This window comes from Nipponia nippon, unplaced genomic scaffold, assembly GCF_047370975.1.
Source record: "Nipponia nippon isolate SJK-2023a ecotype South Korea unplaced genomic scaffold, ASM4737097v1 scaffold_1, whole genome shotgun sequence".
Classification (NCBI taxonomy): domain Eukaryota; kingdom Metazoa; phylum Chordata; class Aves; order Pelecaniformes; family Threskiornithidae; genus Nipponia; species Nipponia nippon.
Genome location: NW_028262290.1, coordinates 15095953 through 15118388, shown reverse-complemented (window position 1 = coordinate 15118388; position 22436 = coordinate 15095953). Strand labels below are relative to the sequence as shown.

General features: G+C 41.1%; 1 protein-coding gene across 1 annotated transcript; it reads right to left on the bottom strand.

Moving 5' to 3' along the window:
- Nucleotides 1-416: 416 nt before the first annotated feature.
- TNFRSF11B (TNF receptor superfamily member 11b) lies at nt 417-17144 on the bottom strand. Its single transcript, XM_009471085.2, has 5 exons — nt 16834-17144; nt 7090-7459; nt 3255-3449; nt 2703-2927; nt 417-1555 (listed from the first exon to the last, which is right to left on the bottom strand). Exons 1-5 carry the CDS (start codon nt 16861-16863, stop codon nt 1167-1169), a joined length of 1209 nt encoding a protein of 402 aa, XP_009469360.2. The 5' UTR covers nt 16864-17144; the 3' UTR covers nt 417-1166.
- Nucleotides 17145-22436: the final 5292 nt, after the last annotated feature.

Below are 22436 nucleotides of genomic sequence, written 5' to 3'. Positions count from 1 at the left end.
CGTGCTCCCTTCCTTTAAACACAGTGGCAATATGTGAGGCTTTCCAAGCGCGTCAGGGCCATGCATCATCTTTCCTCCATGAAATTACAAGCTGTGGTTAGGGCAAAGGTTGTGAGCTCTCCAAGAATGACACCGGGCCAAGAGCGATGCTGGGCCAAATGCGTCTATGGAGTTGTAATCGGTCGTATGGCAACCGCCTGGGCCCTCTGAAGAAGAACCTTTAATGCTTTTTACCTTCTTTTACACCTGTGCAGTGACCATGAAAATCCAGTGCTGGTCAATATTTACTTGGCTCATGTATTAACTACCAGACCAGACAGGGAGTAGCAGGGAGCCAAGCCCAAGATAAGGTGCAAAATCCATATGGTCTGTCTTTGTTATTAGTTCCTACTTCAGAGTCAGGAGTAAAACACCAGTCAAAAAGTAAACTGAAAAATTTAATTGTTTTATAAAATAAGATTATGAAATTCTATATAAAAATCCAGCTTCTTAAATATGGTACATTCACTTCCTCACAGAATATTTAAATATTCAGGTCACTTACGCTATATTTTCACCGTATTTGAGTTAAAATCATTGGATAAATTAAAACATCCCTACCAAAAGATACCACAACTTATACAAATAAAACTAAGCAATAATACTTTTTTAAATACAAAATGTAAAGAAATTAATAACTCTTGGAGCATGCTACAAAATTTTACCAGAAAAATATATGGGATCATTTTTGTTTAACTAGAAAATATACAGTGTGCTTTTCATTTCTCTTCCTAAAATTCAGTCTCATACAATTTCCATTTAACTTAATAAATATGTACAACAAAAATGTTTATTCCTCAAAGAATATAAATAGCAAATACTGTAGTAGAGCCTGGTCCGGCATTCTTTTCTCATTTAGTGACTATAGTGGGGCTTTTCAACTCCGAATGTGCAAAAATGCAGAATCAGGCTCTTAGTGTTACCAACAGGTTAATAGCTTTTACAAAAGTGATTTTATTAAAAAAAAAAAAAAACAACTCCAAAAACACTGCAAAAGACTTAGAGCTATTCCAGTCAGGCATTTCTATAAATAGTAAGACATAACGTAGGGAAACAACGTTCCAGTTTAATTACTGCTGGCAGTAATTAGGGAAAAATAGTCAGTGGAGAATGAAAAATATCTTGAATTAGACACATCGTACTTTCACTAATTTAAGTTGGTTCCCTATCATTTCTAAAAGAAGTTTCTGGTGTAATCTATACATTGTAAATCTGTGAAGAAACTTAATCACCTTCTTCAGACTGTGGATGGTTCGTTTCGGAAAGTGGTATGTTTTCAAGTGCTTCAGTCCATACATTAAACCTTTAATGGTGTCTTGGTCACCATTCTTTATTCTCCACAGATTGAGAAGCTTCAGAACTTGCTGTGTAGGTTGACATAGTTTCATTGTGCTCTCGATATCTTCTTTTCCCACTTTCTTGCCTGGTAAGCTTGCCATCAGTGTGTTGAGATGTTCAAAGGTGAGGTTCAGGTGGCCGACGTGCTTTAAGACATTATTTTCGCAAAAGTCGATATCTATAGAAAGTGAAAAGAGAGGTAAGTACAATGCATTACAACTTTACCATGGCCTGCAAAAAAACTTCCAGAATTTCAAGGTGAATATTCCTTCCCCATTTTTTTTTTTTTACTTCATTTCAAATAATCCTCTCAGCGATGCTTTTTTTTAGGCTCCAATTATGAAATGCACTTAAGAATTTAATTAACTTTGCAAATACAAACAGCCCCAAATTACAAACAAACTTCATAGCAAGTATTTATTGCTATATGCTTGTTTCATCTGTCCTGTAAAATGTTCTGTGTATGTGACAGGACACCTATCACTGGTTCCAATGAATGAAAATTTTGCTCTTCTACAGAAATGTCTGGGCAAGCTTTGCTAAAACAGTCATTTTGGTTTTTGAAGTATTCTGGATACTTCACAGTCTGACATAAGCATACATACTAAAAAGGAGAGGGGAAAAAATATTTCTGCAGCATTTTTCAAATCTATTCTGAGTGGACCAAAGGTTGTTGGAATGTGGCGGTTGTTGATGGTGGCTTACATGAAAAGAGTTGGCCTGACTCTCATAAAAACCTTGGTGTTAACATTGCAGCACTGTTTCACCTTTGACATTTGTCTTGGCAGATTCGGCACAAAGTGGTGAATTGGCATGACAAATAGGTACCGTAAGGGAAAAAGAAGGGAAAGCCTATCTGTGTGTTCCTCACTCCCATGCGTCCCTATTCCGTGAACAGATGTCCTAGTCTGAGCTGTCAGTCTCCACTTTATAGAAAACTAATTGCACTCTCAGTTGCAGGCATCCAGCTCCTTCTAACCTCAACAGCCACTGCTCAGATATAACAGTGGGAAACATTTTCCCCACTTGATCAAAATTCTTCATATGTTGTGCAGTCTCAAAAGGGGATCTTGGCTGTGACACCACACACGCTCCCCGGGGGGCTGCAAGTCTGGGAAGAATTCAGTCCTCAACTGAGCAGGAGAAGCCGAATTCTCTTCCTGCTTCCCCTCGACTTCACTCTGCTTACTGCATCAACAAATCTGTTAAGCTCTCAGATCCTCCTGAGAGCATAACACATCACCAGGAGGCATTTGATTCCAAGCGATTTTTAAAATGCCATTTAGAAGGTTGCTTTTAATACATGTGCTATCAAAATAAGGTACCTTGAATAATCTTCTTGACCATATCCTGTTCTTTGTTTTGCTGCTTCCATAATTTCATAAGCTGGAAGGTCTGCTCTTGAGTACCGTGCCTTTGTTTGATCCTTTCGATATTTTCTGTGCTAACCCTCGTCCCAGGCAAACTCTCTGCTATCATGTTCAGCCAGTTAGGTGTGAGGAAAGTAGGAACGGCAAACTTGAAGAAAGCCTCCTCGCACAGGGTGACATCTGAAATAAGAAAGAGAAAAAGAATATGTCAATTGTTCTGATCCCTGTTACCCTGCTTGTCTCTGGAAAAAAAAAAAAAAGCAAGAAGCAAGGGTGATAAAAAAATGCTTAAAAACCAAACTAAGAAGTGGTCTTTATAGTGCTGTTGCTCTCTGTGCTTGAGTTCCATTTGGTCTCACCTACATTAATTAAAACTCTACTGTGGCCATCACCATAGCAGGCAAATGGCTAACAAGCTAGATATTTTTATCATAACTGCTGATAGATTAATTTTAACTGTAATTAAAGGTATGTTTCCAGAACACTCTTCCTTAATATGATACATACCTATTCCACATTTTTGAGGCGCCGTATCTGTATTTTCCTGACAGACGTTGTCACGAACTGCATTTCCCTTCAATGCTATTTTGAAACCCAGCGCACTACAGTTTGTGTGCTTTAGACAGGCTGCTTTGGATGATGTTTCATTTGAGAAAAATCCTTCTGGACATCTCTTACATACAGTGTCACTCTCAGGGGTACCTGTGGAAACAGGAAAACAATGCCTCCAATTACATATAACCTCAACTGGGAAAAAAACGCTAGAATACAAAAATAAAAGAAAATATTCCTCCCAAAATTGTCATGCTTCTGCTTTTCACATTTCTGATCTATGAAGGAATCACATTTAGAAAAAAAAACCCAAACCACTTTAATTTTTAAAAACAAAAATGATTCTTTAAGAGAATGATGTTCCTGCTGGAGTAATAGAGTAAATAGTACTCTTACATACACCTGTTACCAACTTTAAAATCAGTAATTACTGATTAAATCAGTAATTTCATAAAGTAATATCTTTAAATCAGTAACTACTTGAGTCTATTCAGACATTAAATGATGTCTGACCTTCATCCGCCGACTATACAAATATTTTGTAAAATAATTAAATGGCACAAGAAACTGCTCTAAATTGTAATATCTGCCCAGAACCTTACTCGAATGGGTTACTTTAGTTGTAGCTAAAAATATAACCCAAGAAAATATCAACTAAAGACCCTCTGAAAAGTACTTTCCTTGATCAAATATTAAATTATACAGGAAAATAGAATTTCAGTAACATTTTTGAAGTTTTTTCTGGGCTTGAATAAAATATTCTTTAAAGCAAAGAAAGTAGATCATCCAATATAGCAAAAATATTTAATATACCTACATATGTTTTGCTTGGTGTTTTACTTTTATAAAGAACAGTTTTACTTTAGAATCAAATATATGATACAACGAGAGAATGACAATATGTGGTTCTATCACATTGACAAGGAGGAAGAAAATTAGTGCATGGAATCTGAAACAATGCAAACAGTCTAACCACCAGTGGCAGGAAAATAACAGCACCAATAAATGCTTTATATTCACTCTTAATTCATCTTTATTCAGCCAACGTTTAAGCAAGTGCCTAAAGTCTACTATCTAATATCGCATTATTGAACATGAACTTCAGCACATGCTTAAAATTCCTTGGAAATAATTGGCAATTATATTTGAATAAGAAAATGCCTCCATCTAGTGTATTTTGGAAGTATTTACATGTGGATGCTTATTTTAATGCTAGCTTTTAAGTAAATTTTATTTATTTTAGGCATTTCCTTAGAGAAAAAGAGTACGAATCTCCAGTTTTCAACCAGCCGTGAAATAAAGAACAATACTTGCATACACCCAACCTAGCACTTCTTTCATCAGACAGCAATGAAAACAAAGGAGATTTTTTTAGTTGTGCATCTGAAAATCAGAGACCCTGTATATTGCCAAACCCCCCAAATCCTCCGCTTTCCCAGCCAGCGCCCAACCCGCAGCAGCAGCGTCCGCCCTTGCGTTTTCTTGCACAATGTGTGCTGCCTGGGCCGTACGAAACTCCAGCCAACACCCGCACCTGAGCGGGCAGCAATTAGCTTTGCTGAGAAGTCTGAATTTCTAGCAGCTTCTCCTGCTACAGACACGCTGCTGCTGTGTTCCAGCAGCGAGGAAGGGGAAGAAAGGAGAGTCCCTGCAAACGGTACGTCGTTCTGCTCAGATCTTCCCGTATAACTTTTGTGGCGCAAGAGGGAAATACACCGGGTAATCCATCAGCGTTCTCAGGGTTCAGCATAAAGTCACCTCCAAGCTTTCCCAGCTTCTTCTTCTCTGCTTATCTGGCCTCTCTTGTTCGGGGCACAAACGGCCGCAGCCCGGCTGCCCGTCTGCCGCTCCCTCCAATTCACCTGGAATCCCCCGTTCTCCCCGGGGAAGCCGCAGCCGCCGCCGGGGAGATAGTGCAGCCTCGGAGCCGCGCTGCTTCCCCAGCCCGTTGCTGCTAAAAACTCTGCCACGTACAGGGCCAGCTGCAGCAGAAAGGAACAAAATCTTAATCTACACTCACAAAAGGGGACTACCAGAGTAAAGTGATCTGCCCAACAAAATCATGAGCAACCGGCATTGGGAAACAGATTTCTAATGCTTTAAGCTTTGAATGAGACACTGGACCACACCATCTCCCTGTGTGGCAGTGGAAGTGTATTTTTCTACACTTAGGTTTTATTTCACCTGAATTTACACAGTTACAAAGTTCAAGGCTATCATATGGCAGAAAGCGGGAAGACAGTATGGTCCACGCTTATTAAGTTCTTAGTCGATGCCCCACCTCAAAACCTGACTATTGACACAGGGGGACGCAATTATTTTTACAATGTTTTCATTCCTTGTTTGAGGTCTGCTTGGGTTTAGCTGGTTCATTCTGATGGTCTTCTGGAAACCAACTTTCCAATAAATTACACGATTCAACAATTTATCTTCTTCCAAAGTTTGTTTCATTCTGAACTGAGGGATTCGAATTTGTCTGCTAGAGTTTCCCTGTGCTCACAGGGATGCAGCAGGCTGGTTGCTCACAGAATTTATACTTCTTTTTTTACTTCCCAAATAGGCTTTCTGAGAACTTTGTTTCTGTCCCCTTTTGACTTGCTGCTGAGGTACGGTGGAACCTCATTAACCCAAGCCCCTGGATATAATGATTTAGGTTAATGAAGGTTTATAATATGGAAATGCAGTAGCTGCCAGTGGAAATGCTTAGCAGTGGCAAGCGCATCGGGGTAGTGCTTAGTTAACCAATTACTAGGGGAATAGTGAGCAGCTACAGCAGTGACATTACTCCTTACATCAAAGTCATTCTCCAATGAGATGTTCATAACACGAGAAAGGACTCCCGACCTGTCATTCAGCATAGCTCTAAAATGTACGGGCCAGCCCTAGTGTGTCTCACTGTGTATCAGTAATTCCTAGGGAAGTAATGCTGTAGTCTGGAGATTGGTTGCCTACGGGTATGTGTTTGAGATGCTTTGATTTTCTGTATTCCCCTCCTCAGTGCTCTTCTCCAAGCAGTTATCAATCTCTGGTACAATGACAGTTTACAATTCTTTCAGGCTGTATTAAATACTGGAGCTAAACTGGGCCATGACATTTGCCAAATGATAATTGATGTATTTTGTTTTGAGAGTAGAACTTATTATTGGTTTAACCATTTATGTTGTCTTCAATGAAGAATACACTCTACTGATAAGCGTCGCTTCGCTCTAAATCCCTACCAGACATACAGCACAATGCCGGCCTGCTTGACAAAGAAACGATTGTTTGTTTGATAATAGTAACAGTTTCCCTAAGAGTTCCACTTAGGATGCTGGTAATTAATTATTACCACATATTGCTGTGATGCTAGAGCTATATTAATATTGTTATAATTACACACTTGGTGTCAAACACGTAGTGTTCCTGGTGTTTGTCAAGACATATAGTTGCTTGAAACAGCAGATTTCAAAATGAAAAACATTATTATTTATCACACACACAAATACTACATTCCAGATAATGTTCCTTTAAAAGAGGCAATCCGTCATGTTTCTCATTAGAGTGCAATTTGCTACATTTGCTACTGCCATTAAGTTATATATTACAGTAGGAGCAGGGTATTCCACTGAGAAATGTTCCTTTGGCTACAGTCCAAATGATGCAGACTAGGAACAGGTTCAATTGGCTTTACAATTTACTGTCCTGTAATTTCATTTGGACGAGCCTCTTTCCTAATCTTGTAACTGCCACGAGTTGTCGACGTGCGGTAGAGCTCTAATTAAGTCTGTGCGTATTGACAAGTGATACCTACCTGGCTGTGCAACGCCAAATCCAGGAGGACACTCCGTGTGCTTTAAACAAAACTCAAGCTCCAGGTATCTGCCTTCGACGCACTCGCAGACGCGGTTCTTCGTGCTGGTGCACTCCTGCTTGACGTACTGCAGCTCTTTGCAAACGGCGCTGCAGTACTGGCACTCGTCGTTGCTGTTCCACTCGTCGGCGTAGTACTGATCCGGGCACGGGGCACACTGCGTCGGGCTGGTGGCTGTGCAGTGCTGCTTTACGTAGCTCCCAGGAGGGCACTGGTCACACAGCAGCTGACGAGATGTCCCTGGGTCGTAATGGGGATACTTGGGGGGCGAGTCATCCTGGATGGTCCACTTAACAGAAATGTCCAAGAGCTAGCAACAGGAAAATAAAACATCGCTCGCTTTAGTTCTGGGGAGCACCGTGGTCACAAAGAAATGTACATTTTAATGAGTTTATGAGTCTAATCATGTCGCTATCTTCAAAAAAATATTTGCGTTAGAAATTTGTAAAATATTAGCCAGCTTCTGGACTCTCCCATGTCTATCTGAGAATGGGAAAATTTTAGGATATTGTCAAGCAAATCTTCCCGACGTAAGTACTTCCTTGTTCTTCCAGAGATGTAGATCCTATTCTTCTCTCATTTACACCCTTTTAGCATCACTGGGCAATGACCTTTTACCGCCCGGCACCAGAGAACCCGGCCCATCGTTTCACTGGCAACACGCTCGATGCACAGCAAGGGGGGGATTATGCACTCCTGTGTTCTTAAGTATCAAGTACATCAGATGCAAAAGAAGTAGTATCTGAGCATACAAATCTGACCAGCGTGCTGCACCATCACCACAGATACCTTTAAAGGTGATTCCTTACAATATTTCTTTTTACCAGCAACGAATGACTAGAACAATATAGGTTACTTTTTAATGCCTTCTATTTGATCTTGCACTGAAATGCAGAATCTCTGGGGATAAAACGTGGCAGCTATGTCAAGTATGAAGATGCAGCTTCAGACAGAGGTAAAGAATGCTGCTGTTTATGAGGGGTACATTAAGGACTTAATTGCATGAGCTGGAAGAAGCCAGGGTAATGCTTTCGCTTCCTATCTAAAACCCAGGCTAAGGGCTGTCGTGAGGACCCAGTTCAGTACCGGCAGTCAGTTCATGACTGCTACACACCTTCCTGCAGCAGTCTGCTTTGCTGGTGCGACTGGGGTAACTGAAAACTGGGTTCTGTGATTCCACCAGCCTATCAAAAAAAAAAAAACCTCGTGGGTTTACTCCCTACGTACCACGCCGAGCCCCACGGGGTCTGCTGGCAGCTCCCCACTGCGAACCCGGCTCTGGCCCAGCGCTGCATGACCAACATGCCACTTCTCTTGTAAAACTTGTACGTTTTATAAAGATGAAGTAAACTGACTCTGAATGAAGATTTTTTTCTATGTATCCATTCAAATTATAAATCCAACTGACTTGCCTTTGTTGCTATTTTAATCCCAGTCAGCTAATACAGAGTTGCCAATTCAATTTCAAGAATGTATTTTCCTCTTTTCCAATGCAGATGTCCCCAAAGTGTAAGTGGAATTAACTCTTTTTATTCATTCAGACTCTATATTTCCTAAAGAGGCTTCATCTAAGTGCCTCACTTCTGCCACAGCACGGCACTTCTTAAGCGATAGTCTTACTAAGGCTGGAAGGGACAATTTAATCATTCATTAACACAAGTCACAGCATCTGCACCACGTAATATTAGGTGCCTAAATTAGGAACTCTTACTGCTTAAGAAAATGTTCTTAAGTGCATTCTCCTGCTGCCTGTCTATGAATCCACTTTTTATACAGCTATACTTAGCCTGAAGAATGAAATGCAGGTAGTATGGGTATTCCCCACAGCCTCTTCTAGTTACCCTTGACTAAGCCCTGTAACTTCTCTGATCTGGGATTTCTACAGGTGGAGATCCCACTTTTTCTTGTGGTCTCAATGCATAATCTGTTCCGTTGTGAGAAATTCCTTATTACTCATTGAAGTTTGATGTACTGCTCCATTTTTCTTAACTGACTGGATCTTTTTCATTGACCTATTTAACAAGAGGGTGCAGCACATTTTTTAATAGTGAATGGCTTTCCATTGATGAAAAATGCACCCACCCTTGGTAAATCTACAGCTATTACTCTAGTAATAAGGAAGTCATGGTAATTCCATTAATTGTTGATGTGAACAGTCAGGTTTTCTTCTATGTTTTTTATTCAGTAATAGATAATACAGCATTCCAGAGTCCAAGACTCGCATGGGCACACGCATTCCCTTCACAGAACGTAACAGACTGCAACATGCGGCACAGATGCTACAAAGACAAGCATCAACCCACATTTCATGCAGATGCCTGTGGAAACCCGAGACAATACCCAATGCAGATGAAGATCTTGAACGCTGATGAATACTTGAACAAGACGTGTGTGAAAATGATTAGGGACAGCAACCAGACATGCGGGCAGCACGTCCTCCTGCAGAAACGCCAGTTTTCCTTCTCTGCAATGCATGGCTCACAAGAATCCCCAAGCCGTCACTGCAGCAGAATCTGCTCCTCTGGGTTGTGCCTCTGCCCTTGGTGACACATTTTCAGGTGCTGAATGGTTACATGGACCATTTCATGACTGCTCAACTCCCCTCTGCAACATGCAGGATCAAGAACAACAAGATTTTCTCTATTTTCCCTACTCAACCATTTACATTGGAAACCATATATGAGGCAAGTGAGAAGTTTTCCTGCAGGGGATGATTCAGGATTTAAAATAATTCAAGTTCAATAATCAGGGTATGAGAGCATGGGGTTTCGTTGGGAAATATGGAGGCACTTGCTTCCTGAAGAACCTACAGCTATGTGAAGCAAGCCAATAAAAATAGAAAACAATTGAACACAATTTGAGAGGGATTGAGTTAAAAAAATGAGCAAAAAAATACTTGAACAATACGTGCATGAGACCATGTGAAGTTTAGCCTTTGGAAGTACCAATAGCTATGAAATACTAACGGCAACCAGAATACTATTAATCTAAATGAGCATAACCAATAACCATAATAATAGGATTAATAAATCAGCATCAGTAAAAGGATGATCAGTCTTTGCATTTGATTTTTTCATTGTGTTTTCAAAAGAAAAGCACGTCACACCTGTCTTCCCTTCTTTCCCAGAAACACACAGTGTAGCTGCAGTAATCCATCCATCCATCAGTGGCTGAGCCATACGTATGCAGGATCCAACTCCTTTATTTAGCTTTTTTTTTTTTTTTTTAGCATTTATAAAGCTATAAATGCAATCAGTATTTCAGTATTTTACCAGAACATTTTATACATTATTTTCAACATAGAGCTAGATTACCATTACTATTACTGCTTGACTGCTATAATCCTATTAGTACAGTGAGCTGTGCAACTTATTGCCACTGGACGTTGTAAATGGTTGAGTTCAAACTGTTACTTGACATAGTAATGAAGGAAAATAATAAAGGGCTATTAAACATAAACATCACCTTTTGATCAGGAAATCCCAAACCACAAATTGCTTGAGTCTGGAGGAGTGTTTTGGAAAAATATCACTATTTTTCTGCCTTTTTCTTCCATCTCCTCTATGCATCAGTTATCAGCCCCTGCCATAGACAGCATATGGGGCTTTTTAGGGCATTTTTTTCTGGATTTTTTTTTTCTTAGACCCAGTACAGCCATTGGTAGGTTTTGAAGTACATTTCTAGACTCGAATCCCCAATACCACACTTCTTCATACGACTACAGTAGGTCCCTTAATAAAATTTAAGAGAATAGATCTGCAAGATCGTCTTCTGTGCAGACTGAAAACACCTAGCACACGCGAGTATTCTGAATATTAACATGCAACCTGAAAATCAGAAGTTATCCTTGAACCTACATCAAGTGCCAAAGTGAAAGCAATCTATTTTTCAGATGTTTTGCAAAAATGCAGGAAGAATGGTGGAAGGTAATTAAGTATAATTTTCACTAGTTTTACTGCAGTAACTTGGCACAAACAGAATTAAAAGACTCTTCTTGTCCCACAGCTCACAGAATAAGCTAGAGGGGAACGCCATTAAATTGTCCTTTCTCCTGGCCTAAGACACACTGAATTTGTGCTTACGTTAGCAAGTTGGATCACCTGTTACAGCAGATTTGTAGAGCAAAACAGATGGTGCCGAGCACCTGACATCCACATTATGCATGATTCAGAGGGGGTATTTTGGACTAACTTCAGTCTTCTCTCATGGACTGAGCATGCATTAGTGGTTACAGTACATCTGGCGTGTCTCTGGAGTCCGTCTCTGGATTTACTTTCATCAATCCAGTTTACTTTTGTAAATCCACTTTGTGCACTCCAAGTCTGCTCTGATGTGCAAACAAAATACAGTAAATAAGGATGATCAGGAGATGCCCTTCAAAAGCATGTTCCCAAATCAAATTAAAATGGTAATTAAATGCATTTTATGTCATTCCTGACATTTCTCCTCCTGAACTATGCTATGACCAACTTGGTAGCAGATTCTCAGCCACATAAAACCTCTGATTGACCTGAATGCCCATACTTAAAGGTGGGCTATGTATAAACACTTGAATCTCTGCTGTAAGAATTAGCACTATTCGAGCACATGAAAATGCCATAATCAGAACTTACTAGTATTGAACATTGGTCTTCCCAAAAGCTTCAGAGAAAGCAGAATTTCTCCTATAATCATGCTGGCACTGGCCTGTTTTGTTCTTGCTGGAGAAGAAGGCACTTTCCAGTTTGTAAGGAGGAAGAAACTAGAAATCTGGCTTCAGTTTACTGGAATCAGAAGTGGGGGCAATGAGCATGTTCACCCTTTAACCCTTAAGAAACCAAAGCTGGAGTCTATCAGTGCTACACTCGGCCAAAGTCATGGATTTGTCATTCAGAAGATTGCATAAAATTCTGTTCATCCTTATTTAGGAAAGGTTAATTCAGCCTGGAAGAGGTACAGAGAAAGTTTAGAAGGAAATGGAGAGCTTCATCTTGAAGAGGATCTTGACTCGTTCAATAGCTTGGCAAGTCAAAACAGTACCTATAGATTCAGTACAGGTAGACAGTGAACACACGGAGACAGAAGAACTTTCTCCATTAAAGGATAATGCTGGCAAATGAAAAGGGGATTCTCTTGTCAGAGGAAGTTTGGGAACAGCCTTTTACTGAGAAGCAGGTGCAAGAAACCCAAGTAGTTAAATATAGCTCTCGATGCATTTCTGAAAGCAAATATGCCATTTGGTTTCCTGGAAGAGCTGGGGAACGGACTGAAAAGATCTAGGCTGTTTCTTTCAGTTTTAAACCCTAAGCAAATCCTTTATATTCCACCACCAATGGAAGCCAATGATGATACTCAATATCTTGTTCATCTCAACAAATTAACTGTTAGTCTGATTCAGAGTGCACTCAGTTGCAAACAGTTTTCCTAGGGGTAGTGAAATGCAAGGCTCAATTTGAAAAAACAATCCCAAAGGTTGGGTTTTTTTGTTCTTTGAGTTTGAAATGCTATCAGTAACAAAATAATTACAACAAAACAAGAACAAAACAAAATCCAGTATCACAAACTACATCTATCAACCTATTGGGTGAAATTCAGTTCTAGTGTCATGGGCTCAAGTTCTGAAAGGACTGAAAAATTCAGTCCTCATCCACCTCCCTGGGCACCTCTCAGGACAGCTGTCTCTATGGGAGGAACTGGGATGAACTGGAAATACTGAAATACAAGTCTAGTGTAAGTCAGTCTCATGCACGTAAATATTGAGAACTTATTCAAAATGAGTTACCCAAGGTTAAAAAGCAATTCTTTGATTGTGTCACTCAACACATTAGGCCTGAAGCTGTATTTTTCCATACCACCTTTATGCCAGCATACACAATGCTAACATGAAAGGCTTGTGCAGTCCATTTATTTGAGCCCTTAGAAGATGCTTTTGAAAGAGAAATAATGTGATTGTAAAATTTCATTTCAGATCTTAGGCATGAAAAAAGTACACGCCCTTTTCTTTCATCTTTAAATGTAAGGCAAAGAGCTGCTTGCTTTTTCTTGTTGAATTAAAATGAACTAGAAGACAAAGCACATGAAGCAAAAATCCTTCAAGCATCATCCCCTTAAATCACTGCTTTGCGAGAGAAAAGAAAGTGGCTTTTCAGCATATGAAAATATTATATAGCTTGGCTTTGTGGTTTTGGGTTGTAGACCAAAGGAGAATGTTTAATTTGCTGAGAAAGATAAATCTGTTTCTGTTTTGCATTCCACAACTATTCCGAAGCATATTTTCCTGTGTGATAAATAATCATTCAAGGCATCTGTCAGATTGCTCCTAGTGTTTGCCTTGGGTTCAAAGTTAAACCTCACAACTCTCGTACTTTGCTTTCTACACAAAGTATTTGGACAAAGCTAAGACAGGAGAATGCCTCACTGAAGTCACGCACAGAACCCAGAGAAATCCCAGTGGCAAAATACAGCACTGAGTGATATTAACGAGGTCCTCCTAATCAATTGCTTCTCAAATCAACACAGTATCTCTAGATCCAGTACATGACATGTCATGCTGGATCAGATCCACAGCCATCTATCACAAATAACCATTGTAAAATATTTGTCATCTAGGGAGAAACGACTCCCATCCATCTGGGAGATACTCAGCTCTCGTCATCCTCACCTTGCTGTTCTGGGGGGCCCCATGCAATCACCGAATGTAACCTCTGGGCCAACAGCCACGCAGCACTGCTTACCCCGGGAGTTGCTGCAGGCTCACTTAAGAGCACAGCCCAGACAAAGCACCTTTCGGCAGACCGCAACTGAGCATCGAGAACACAACAAAGCTAAAATGGAGTCGTTTTTGCTGGTTTGAGCTCAGTTTATAAAGCTGTTCCACCATTCTGCCAACTACTTCAATGCAATCCACTCACTGCGGACATAACGGGACCTACTTCTGTATGGAAGATGCTTTATAAAGCGGAGGCTGCTCTTTTACATAAGGAATATAACTAGTGACTCTCCTGAGCCACCTGCATTCGAAACTGAGGCTATCAACCACTGTCTTCATTTCTCTGTCAGTAAAGCAATATGTCAACAATTCAAATCTCGTAGAGACTTTGTAAGGCACCATTAGTTGTCATTCACAATGCAATTTAGGGGTCTAAACTATTGTTTCATTTTCAGTGGTAGGAAAATGACATTCAGCTGAAGCAGTTTTGTATCTTATCAAAGAAGTGCTAAATTGAAAGTCTTCGTTTATATGACTTACATTTGCCTGGAAGCTTGTGGAGGGAGAAAGCAGAAACAACTAACTAGCTGCTCACCCAAAGATGTGTCTTATCCATAACTCATATTTTGGGACATTATTCACCAGAGTGACAGTAAGATTCAGAGGTAACCCAAACCTGGGACGTTACCACCATGGCTACAGTCTGCCTTTGCACTGCACAGAATTACTAACAACTGACCATCTAGCTAGAGAAACAGTATGTCCAGTATTATGTGCAAACAGGTGTTTTTCTCCAGGAAGACCATCAGAGTAGCAAATCTACTAGCATAGAAGTTAAATACAGAAGGAACAGAATTAAAGTTTTTGTAAGATTTGAAAAGTTGGTGTTATTTAAATTGTGACAATATCTTTTAAAAATTCTTCTGGTGACCTTGGTGTTTTATTTTTAACCAACACACATGCAGACAGACAGAAAGTAAGTCAGACAGAAAGATAACTCCTACCCTCGCGGGTTGCAAAGCCACTGCTGCCTACACACAGCAAACCCAACAGGCCGGCCAGAAAAAGCATGTCACATGCACCCAGAGATCCAAAATAGAGAAAGGTCAAGTTTAAGGGTCAAGATAGTTACGTGACAAGTAATGAGATCCAGCTCTGGGGAATTTCTTTCAATTCAGTCCGATTTCATAACGCTTGTCTGTTTGTAAGCAGTTTTAGTGTTCCAGCAAACAACACGTACATGCATGCACCACCACGGCAGGTCCCCTTTCTGAAACCTTAGCAAAGAGGCCAAGGCTGAAAGTACATCATGTCCAAAGAGTCTTTTTTAGGTATGGTGTCTCCAAACTAGGTTTAAGGTATGCGAGCCAAACACACACAACTTTGAACTGCTGTTGTGCCTCTTACAAGTGCTCTTATAAAACAGATACTAAAGCTACTTTTCTGAGCTCTAGCACATCTGACAGTACTTAAACTTCACTGACAGTACTTAAACTTCACAATAACTTTAAATAAATTGCATTTAAATAACAAAAAAAAAAAAAAAGAGTTGAATGATGAAGCTCTCTGGTATGTACTCCTTCCACTGACTTATTTCAGCTCAGGGACTCATCTGCCAGAGGATTACGCTGAACATCCCCAAACACTATTACTTTATGAAAGAACGTGAACAGGCACATTACATTTAATCAAAATACTGATGTGATTATTTTATGACAGCCACAGATAAGACGCCAAGCTGGTAACAGGCTATTGCTGAAATTCCCAGATTAACTTCCCATGCTTTCCTACAGACAAAGAAGGTACATCACCATACATGAGATGAAGAAGTTGTCCTGCGTTTCAATTTGCTGACCACAAGACTGACAATTTTTGCTTCCCTTGCACCATTAATTACTTTGGTTTGTTTCTCAAAAAGCTCTTTCAGAAAGTTGCACAGAGAGTAATAAACATGCATTACTCATCGGATCCTGGAAATCTCGTTGCATTTATAAAAAGCTTTCAAAATAAATGGATCTCAGTTCTAACGCTCTGCCACAACATTAATGCCACTGTACTCACCAAAACAACCCAGGAACAAGCTACCACGCAAGCACGCATAACAGCCTGCTCTGAATATTATTTTTTAATGTTTTTCTTTGAATGTTTTCTTATCCAAAAGATGAATAGCCTCCAAATAGACGTTACACAGTATCTGTCTGTATGAAGGTTTTAATTAATCTGACATCATATACAATTCCCTACGGCTAAATGGATTAAATGACATTTTGAAAGATTTACTGCACTGCTAACATCTCTAAATTTGCATCTGTAAGTAACTTGCTAAATCACCAAGTAAACAAAAACTTATTAAAGCAGGGGCTTATACCAGATTTAATAACACAACTTTTTCTGTAATAGCTACTGACACAGCTACTAATCCATCACTTTCTTGCACATGAAGCTGAGTTTTCTAAGCCAAAACAAGCACCACACGCTTGTACTTTTTTTGGAGTTCACAGTGGTTTTCCCGGGAAAGAGAGCCAGCCCAATATCTGAGATACTGACCAGTGCCACTGTAGCAACGATTACAGAGGCAGGCAGGGATGGAGCTTTTGTAAATCAAAACCAAACATCCCAGCCTACAGTTTCTAAATTCATTCCTAGATACAGTGTTTTGTGTCAGCCCGGTATGATGAAGCCTTACAAAAGGAGAGAGGAAGATAGGAAAAAATGCAAAAGAAAAGCAGATCATGCCACTACCTTAAGAATGGGATGAAAATCCCTGCTGCCTCCCTGGAGCTGGACATGTCCGTCGCACTCCAAACCTCACCAGGAAAGCTCAGCGTGATGAAACGAAACGGATTTACCAAGAAAATGGAGAGAGGCAAAAAAAAAAAACCAACCAAAAACAAACAAACAAACAAAAACCCGAAGAAAAACTGTATGTCTTTACAGCCTGATCTCTGAAGCTGTAATGCATCTTAAAGCCTATCTACCTCTCTGAAGGGACTTACCACAAGCGTGCAGCACAGGAACTTGTTCATTGTGGTCGGTGGAAGAAACCTCAGCGAGCTGGGAAATCAGGCAGAGAGTCAGCTCCCGCTCCAGTCTCCTAGCAGCCTGCTTACATCCCCCAACATTAAAGACACGATATATATATAGTCCCGGTGTAACAGGAAGCTTTGGCTCAGCTTTGATCACTCATTCCCTACCATGACCAAACTTTTCTCTCTCGCTCGCTCTCTCCCCCTCTTTTTTTTTTTTTTTAAAGGAACCTGTAAAACTTGATGACTTAATGGAACCCTTTGAATGCTCTAACCACAGACTGGAAAATGCAGGAGGGAGTGTCAGGGGCTGGCCAGGGGAGGGTTTAATTGGGCTCTGTCTGGCTGTCTGTCTGTCCCCCCCTCCTCTCCCCTGAGCAGCTGGCTTGCCCGGGGAGGACAGCAGCTCCCTCGGGGCCCCAGGCTCATGGAGACACGGTTAAAAATCACTGCTGGAGGCTCTGGAGGCTGAGCCCTGCAGCAACACGGCCGCCCACTCACAGGGCCCTCGAGCACACGCAGGGCTGCCATTTCCCGGGGAGGAAGGGGGCTCCTTTTGGCTAGGCTCCCCAGGGGTTTCCAGGAACGGGGCTGGCTGGGAAGCAAAGGACATGGATGGGGTGGCTGAGGGGAAAGAGGATCCCCGCCAGTTTCCCTTCCCTGCTGTGGCAGGAATGGGAAGAATGGCCCCGCTGCCCCTGCCGCCTGCCAAGGCAGGCTGGTGCGACGTGGCGGGTGTCCAGCTGCCTGGGCCGCCCGCCGGCCAGCACCAGCCCCAAGGGGCTTTGGGAGGAGGAGAGACCTGAGGGAACCATACGGGGCTTTTGCACCTGCGGTTGTGATTTTCCAGTGACATTCAGTGTCCGAAAAAAGGGAAGGCTTAGTGTTTTCAGCAAGCCCTTGTCCACAGGAAAGGCCCCACTCAGAGGCCTGTTCCTCCTTCCCCCGCTTGCCATGCGGTGCTTTTGGTTAGAAAAGGGCATTTTTCTAAAACCGTAACGATTAAACCCTGCTGGTCTTGCCTCCCTGGATTTCTCAGAGGGCTCCCTGGAAGCCCCGGGGAACCTGCGTGTACCAGGCACAGAGCTGAGCACTGCTTCCCAAGCAAAGGTGCGGAGAAAGGATTTCTTTTCCTAACCTGCAGATATTCAGAAAGTGATGATGGGAGGCTGTGGGATCCTGGGGTAGAAGCCAAACCCAGATGTACGTCCAGTTTTCACAGATGGTTTTCTCTCCCTTTTCGCAGGCCAGACCAAAACCTCAGCTCTGGATATTCCAGCTCTCGAGCACTTGAAATCTGGGGCCCACGTTGGCTCTGGGTTGTATAGTTTTGCCCTTTTGAGTCACAAGGCTGCGCGGGATTGGCAAAAGAGTGAGGTGGAAAAAGCCTGCATATTTTTTCGCAAAAGTTCAGCTACGCTAAGTCAGGAAACCATCGTCTTCAAGAAGGACAGCCTTGCGCATTCCTCCTTACACATCTGTAACCGTTTGAACATCCATCAAGTATAACCTAGGATTGAAACAGATGCTCATTACACTCATCAAGATGATAAGAATTCAAGACACTTGAATTAGTGATGAGTTCTTTGTAAGAGGTGATGTGAAAACTGGCACGGAAACCTTAACACCCGAGGGAGTATTGCTGGCATCTGTTGGGTAGTAGTCACCACTCAATTACTATTGCATCTTGAATGGATGCTGTAACTGTTCCTGTAATCTTTTCACAGCCTTTTAGTACTTCAGCATCTATTCGTAGATACATTTATGGACATACTGCCCAGACAGACGGACAGTAGTGCTAATAAGCAGGATCTACCTCTACATTTCTGCTTTTTCATTGAGGGGTAGGGGGAAGGACTGCTTTTTGAAATGGCCATCTTTGACCATGTAAGGGTAGCTATGCGTGAGCACAGTATTCTCCATATAGGGACCAACTTTAAGTGTCAACCAGAATGCTATAGCAACTCCATCAGCAGAAGTTATTGAAGCCAAACTAGCTTATTCCCTCAGAGGCCAAGAGCTGGACATGACAATGTGTCCCTTCTCCTGACTGGGAACAGCAGGCTCCGGTGTCAGCCCAGAGGTCCCTGGGAGATGGGTGAGGCTGCTTGCTTCCCACTCAGATACAGCAGAAGGAAAAGCATCAAACCTATAGCAGGCTCCCTGTGGTTAATTAAATTTCAGTGGGCTTTGGATTGGGCTGTGTCTTCTCATTGCTGGTGCCAGCCATAAATACACAACAGCTGGCTCTCTAGAGAAATAAAAATGTAGCTCATAAGCCTGTGTTTAAACAGGTTAATGTATATAGAGAATATTGTTCATACCAGAATTTTCTAGAGATTGAAATATTTTATGCTGTGAAACAGACCAGAAAACAAATTAAAAAGCCATTAAAATTCTTTAGCTGAAAATGTGGCTATGGTTAAGAAGTGGCGTCTTCTTCAACACATCTGTTTTCAGTATATTTGTGTTCAGAGTCAGATTTGCCCACCTGCCTGAAAAGACGTTTTACTCCCATAAGCAGTGAAAAAAAATGACACAGGTTAGTGAGAAGAAAACAGATCCTCCTTGAGCTCATTCAGCTAAATGGAAGGGGGCCAAGGTGTATCTGTTTCAGTGAGGACAGCAGGTTTGGACAGGTGCTAAGGAGACCATCATCTTAATGATACATGAACATGAAAGTTTCAACTATCTAATCTCATTGGAGTCTGTGGGGCTGGCTGTGGATGTTAGGAGGGAACTATATAGTTGTACTTAGCATGTTTGATCTGAAAATCACAAATAGACAATAAATACAGGATCCCACACTGCCACTTTTAGTGTCACTTCTCAGAGAAGAACTGTGCTTTAACAAGGTTTAAACTGCAGTTTGAATGTTTTCACAAGTGCTTTACAGCGTTGCCACTTTGCCTTTGGGAATTAGTTAAGATATGCTTTGCAGAGCATGGAATCATAGGACAAGGCAGTAAACCCTGTAATAAACACTTGTCCATGCTACAACCAAGCTGTTCGCAGCAGTGTTTAAAAGAACCACGTTTGTGACTACATGCCATAACAGGGAAGGGACACAGCTTGAAATTGTTTTTTAACGTGTCCCTTTAATTATTCATTATCCATAGTGTAGTTTACAAGATGTAATAGGAAAAGAAACTAGAAAAAAAAAAAAACCATCAGGATTCCTTCTTTTGCTAACAAACCTAAAGTGGTGAATATAGGCATTAAGCAGTCCGTTCCATGTTACAGGAATATGACTAGCTTGTTTAAAAATCATTAGTTAAAACTGATGCAGAAACAGCCCTCTAGTTAACAGAAATGGTTCATTGCAACTTGTAACAGTACATAAAACTGGAGAAAAAGGACCACTTTCATTGGGCAGACCGAAAGTTACTGATACCACATTGCTTTCAATTGGTAATGACATGCTTTTGGTAGGACATCAGCTTATTGATTCAGTAGCAGTCATATTTCCAGACAGGTATTTATCTTTCCCTGGTTTTCATCCTCACTATTTGTATTGCTGTCCTGGATGTTATGATTGTTATAAATCTATTTTTGTTCCCATGCATCATTATAATCACCAGGTCTATAAATGGCTTTGCTTTTTCAGCCTGTCTGCTATCTGGAAAAACTCACAAGTCCAGACCAGTGAGTTGGTGCTGGCAGGTGAACACTGCGTAGCTGAGTCATCTCAATATATCAGTGTGATGTTTATTGAGCCCAAGCAACAAACAGTGGGAAGACTGTGGCTTCAGGCTTGGGACTCAAAGTTCACCACACAGTGCATTTAGAGAACACTCAGAGCTTCGTCATTAACAGATTTCTGTCAAACTAAGGGGAAGAGGGATCTCAAAAAGATCGATTGCCTCTGAAAGCAAACATATTAGTAGCTGCAAGAATGAACAAATCTGGCATTCTACCATGCTGTTACAGCAGTCCTTAGAAATTAATCTCTCTATTTAAATTGTAAATGCTGATGACCTGAACTACCCTGGGAAAACTTTGAAAATGGAGGCTTAAGGAAACCTGATAATCTGCGGACAGTGCAGTGGTTCAGGAAGCAGGAAAGTATGTTTCAGATTTTACCGAAGCAGGTGAAACCCCGCTGTGATATTTCCCCATCCCTTTTCTCTCATCTAACTCAGAAACCCTGGGGAACAGATTTCATGCCAACATATGCTGAAGGAAGAAAAAAGGTATTTAGCTAATAATGTTATCAAAAGAAAACTTACACCTAAGTGGTTATCTTTGTTTTAGCTGTGTGGCTTGTTTTATCTTGTAAATGGTTTTGCCTCATTTTTTTTGATTGAGACCTTGGCTCATTTTGTAAATCTGAGGCAGATACGAGGTGCTAATATACCAAAAGGAAAACCTCACTTGTCAAACTATGTATCCAGAGAAGGAAAGACGGAGCTTGTCCTATCAAAACAGAACTTGATTTGGATTGTAGGATTTGAAGGTTGCAACGATGGAACTGAAAAACTAGAGTCACAGAATGTGTATAAAGTTACCAGCCATAAACAATTAAATACAAACATCTCCAACTTCAAAGTGAAGAAAGCCATATATTCTTTGCTGTTTGGGCTTGCCTACCTAGGGAATTAAGTCAGCTTGTGAATCTGAAAAGTGCTGGTTCCCTACGTGGACACTCTTAGCTTGCAGGTAACATTATATTCTCTAATCCCCTTTCAAAGTGAATCCATACCACATCGCTCATCTGGATTTGTGAATTTTTCAGGTTGTGTAAGCAACGTGAACCAAGTAGGATCAAGACTCCTACCTTTCAGATGGCAGTAACTGAGAGTAAGCCCTGTACCTCTGTATGGGGGCCACCAAACTGCTGCACTGTAAATTTGCATCCCAGCCTGCTTCACAGTCACTCCGACCTACAGGCAAACAACCTCAAGCATAAGGGATGCTGGAGGGCTGGGAACTGAGAAATAGCGGCTTCATTTAGTCATTCCCACCTTGGCTTTTTTGGCCTTCAATTTCGTCCTGAAATTTTCTTCTTTTCTCTGTGGCATCAGGAGGCTTCTTGCATTGATTCAGACCCTTCAAGCACTCAGAAAGTTTAAGGTCTTCTGAAAAACTCAGTCGTAAACCCCAACCATTTGATAAGAAGGAATTCATTGTTCCCAGAATGAACATTTCCAGTTAACACCAGTACTCCAAAAGAGACAGCACACACTTTACCGAAAGCTATGGAAACTGGAACTGAAACAAGACAAGCTTTAGCCAGTAAGATTTTCTGGCTAACAGGTTTTTCTTTTTTGTCTCTACTAATTTGCTTGCTACTCTGTAATTGAAGGTCACTGGTTAAGGAAAATGGTCCCGTTAGCTCATGAGGAGCGGCTGTAATTTCATTGCTCTCAGTCTGACTTCATTGTGTATATTTGGGTGGTATTAACATAGCACCAATTTTCCCTCCTTCTGGTTTTCCACATACGCAAGGATGTCAGGCCAGCAATGATGCCGTGCTCGGCCTTCAATGAATTTTGCATGGACATCTGAGGTTTTTTTGCTACATGATCAGAATGTAAATCTCTCAGACACTGTGTTCAACTGTGAACCAGCTA

What these genes read in the sequence shown, in the direction of transcription:
- TNFRSF11B (XM_009471085.2), bottom strand. Translation starts at nt 16,863, where the DNA reads ATGAACAAGTTCCTGTGCTGCACGCTTGTG. An exon ending in ATTTGGCGTTGCACAGCCAG is followed by an intron (nt 3,450 to 7,089) that starts GTAGGTATCACT and finishes CTGTTTCCACAG; the next exon opens with GTACCCCTGAGAGTGACACT. An exon ending in GCCTCAAAAATGTGGAATAG is followed by an intron (nt 2,928 to 3,254) that starts GTATGTATCATA and finishes TTCTTATTTCAG; the next exon opens with ATGTCACCCTGTGCGAGGAG.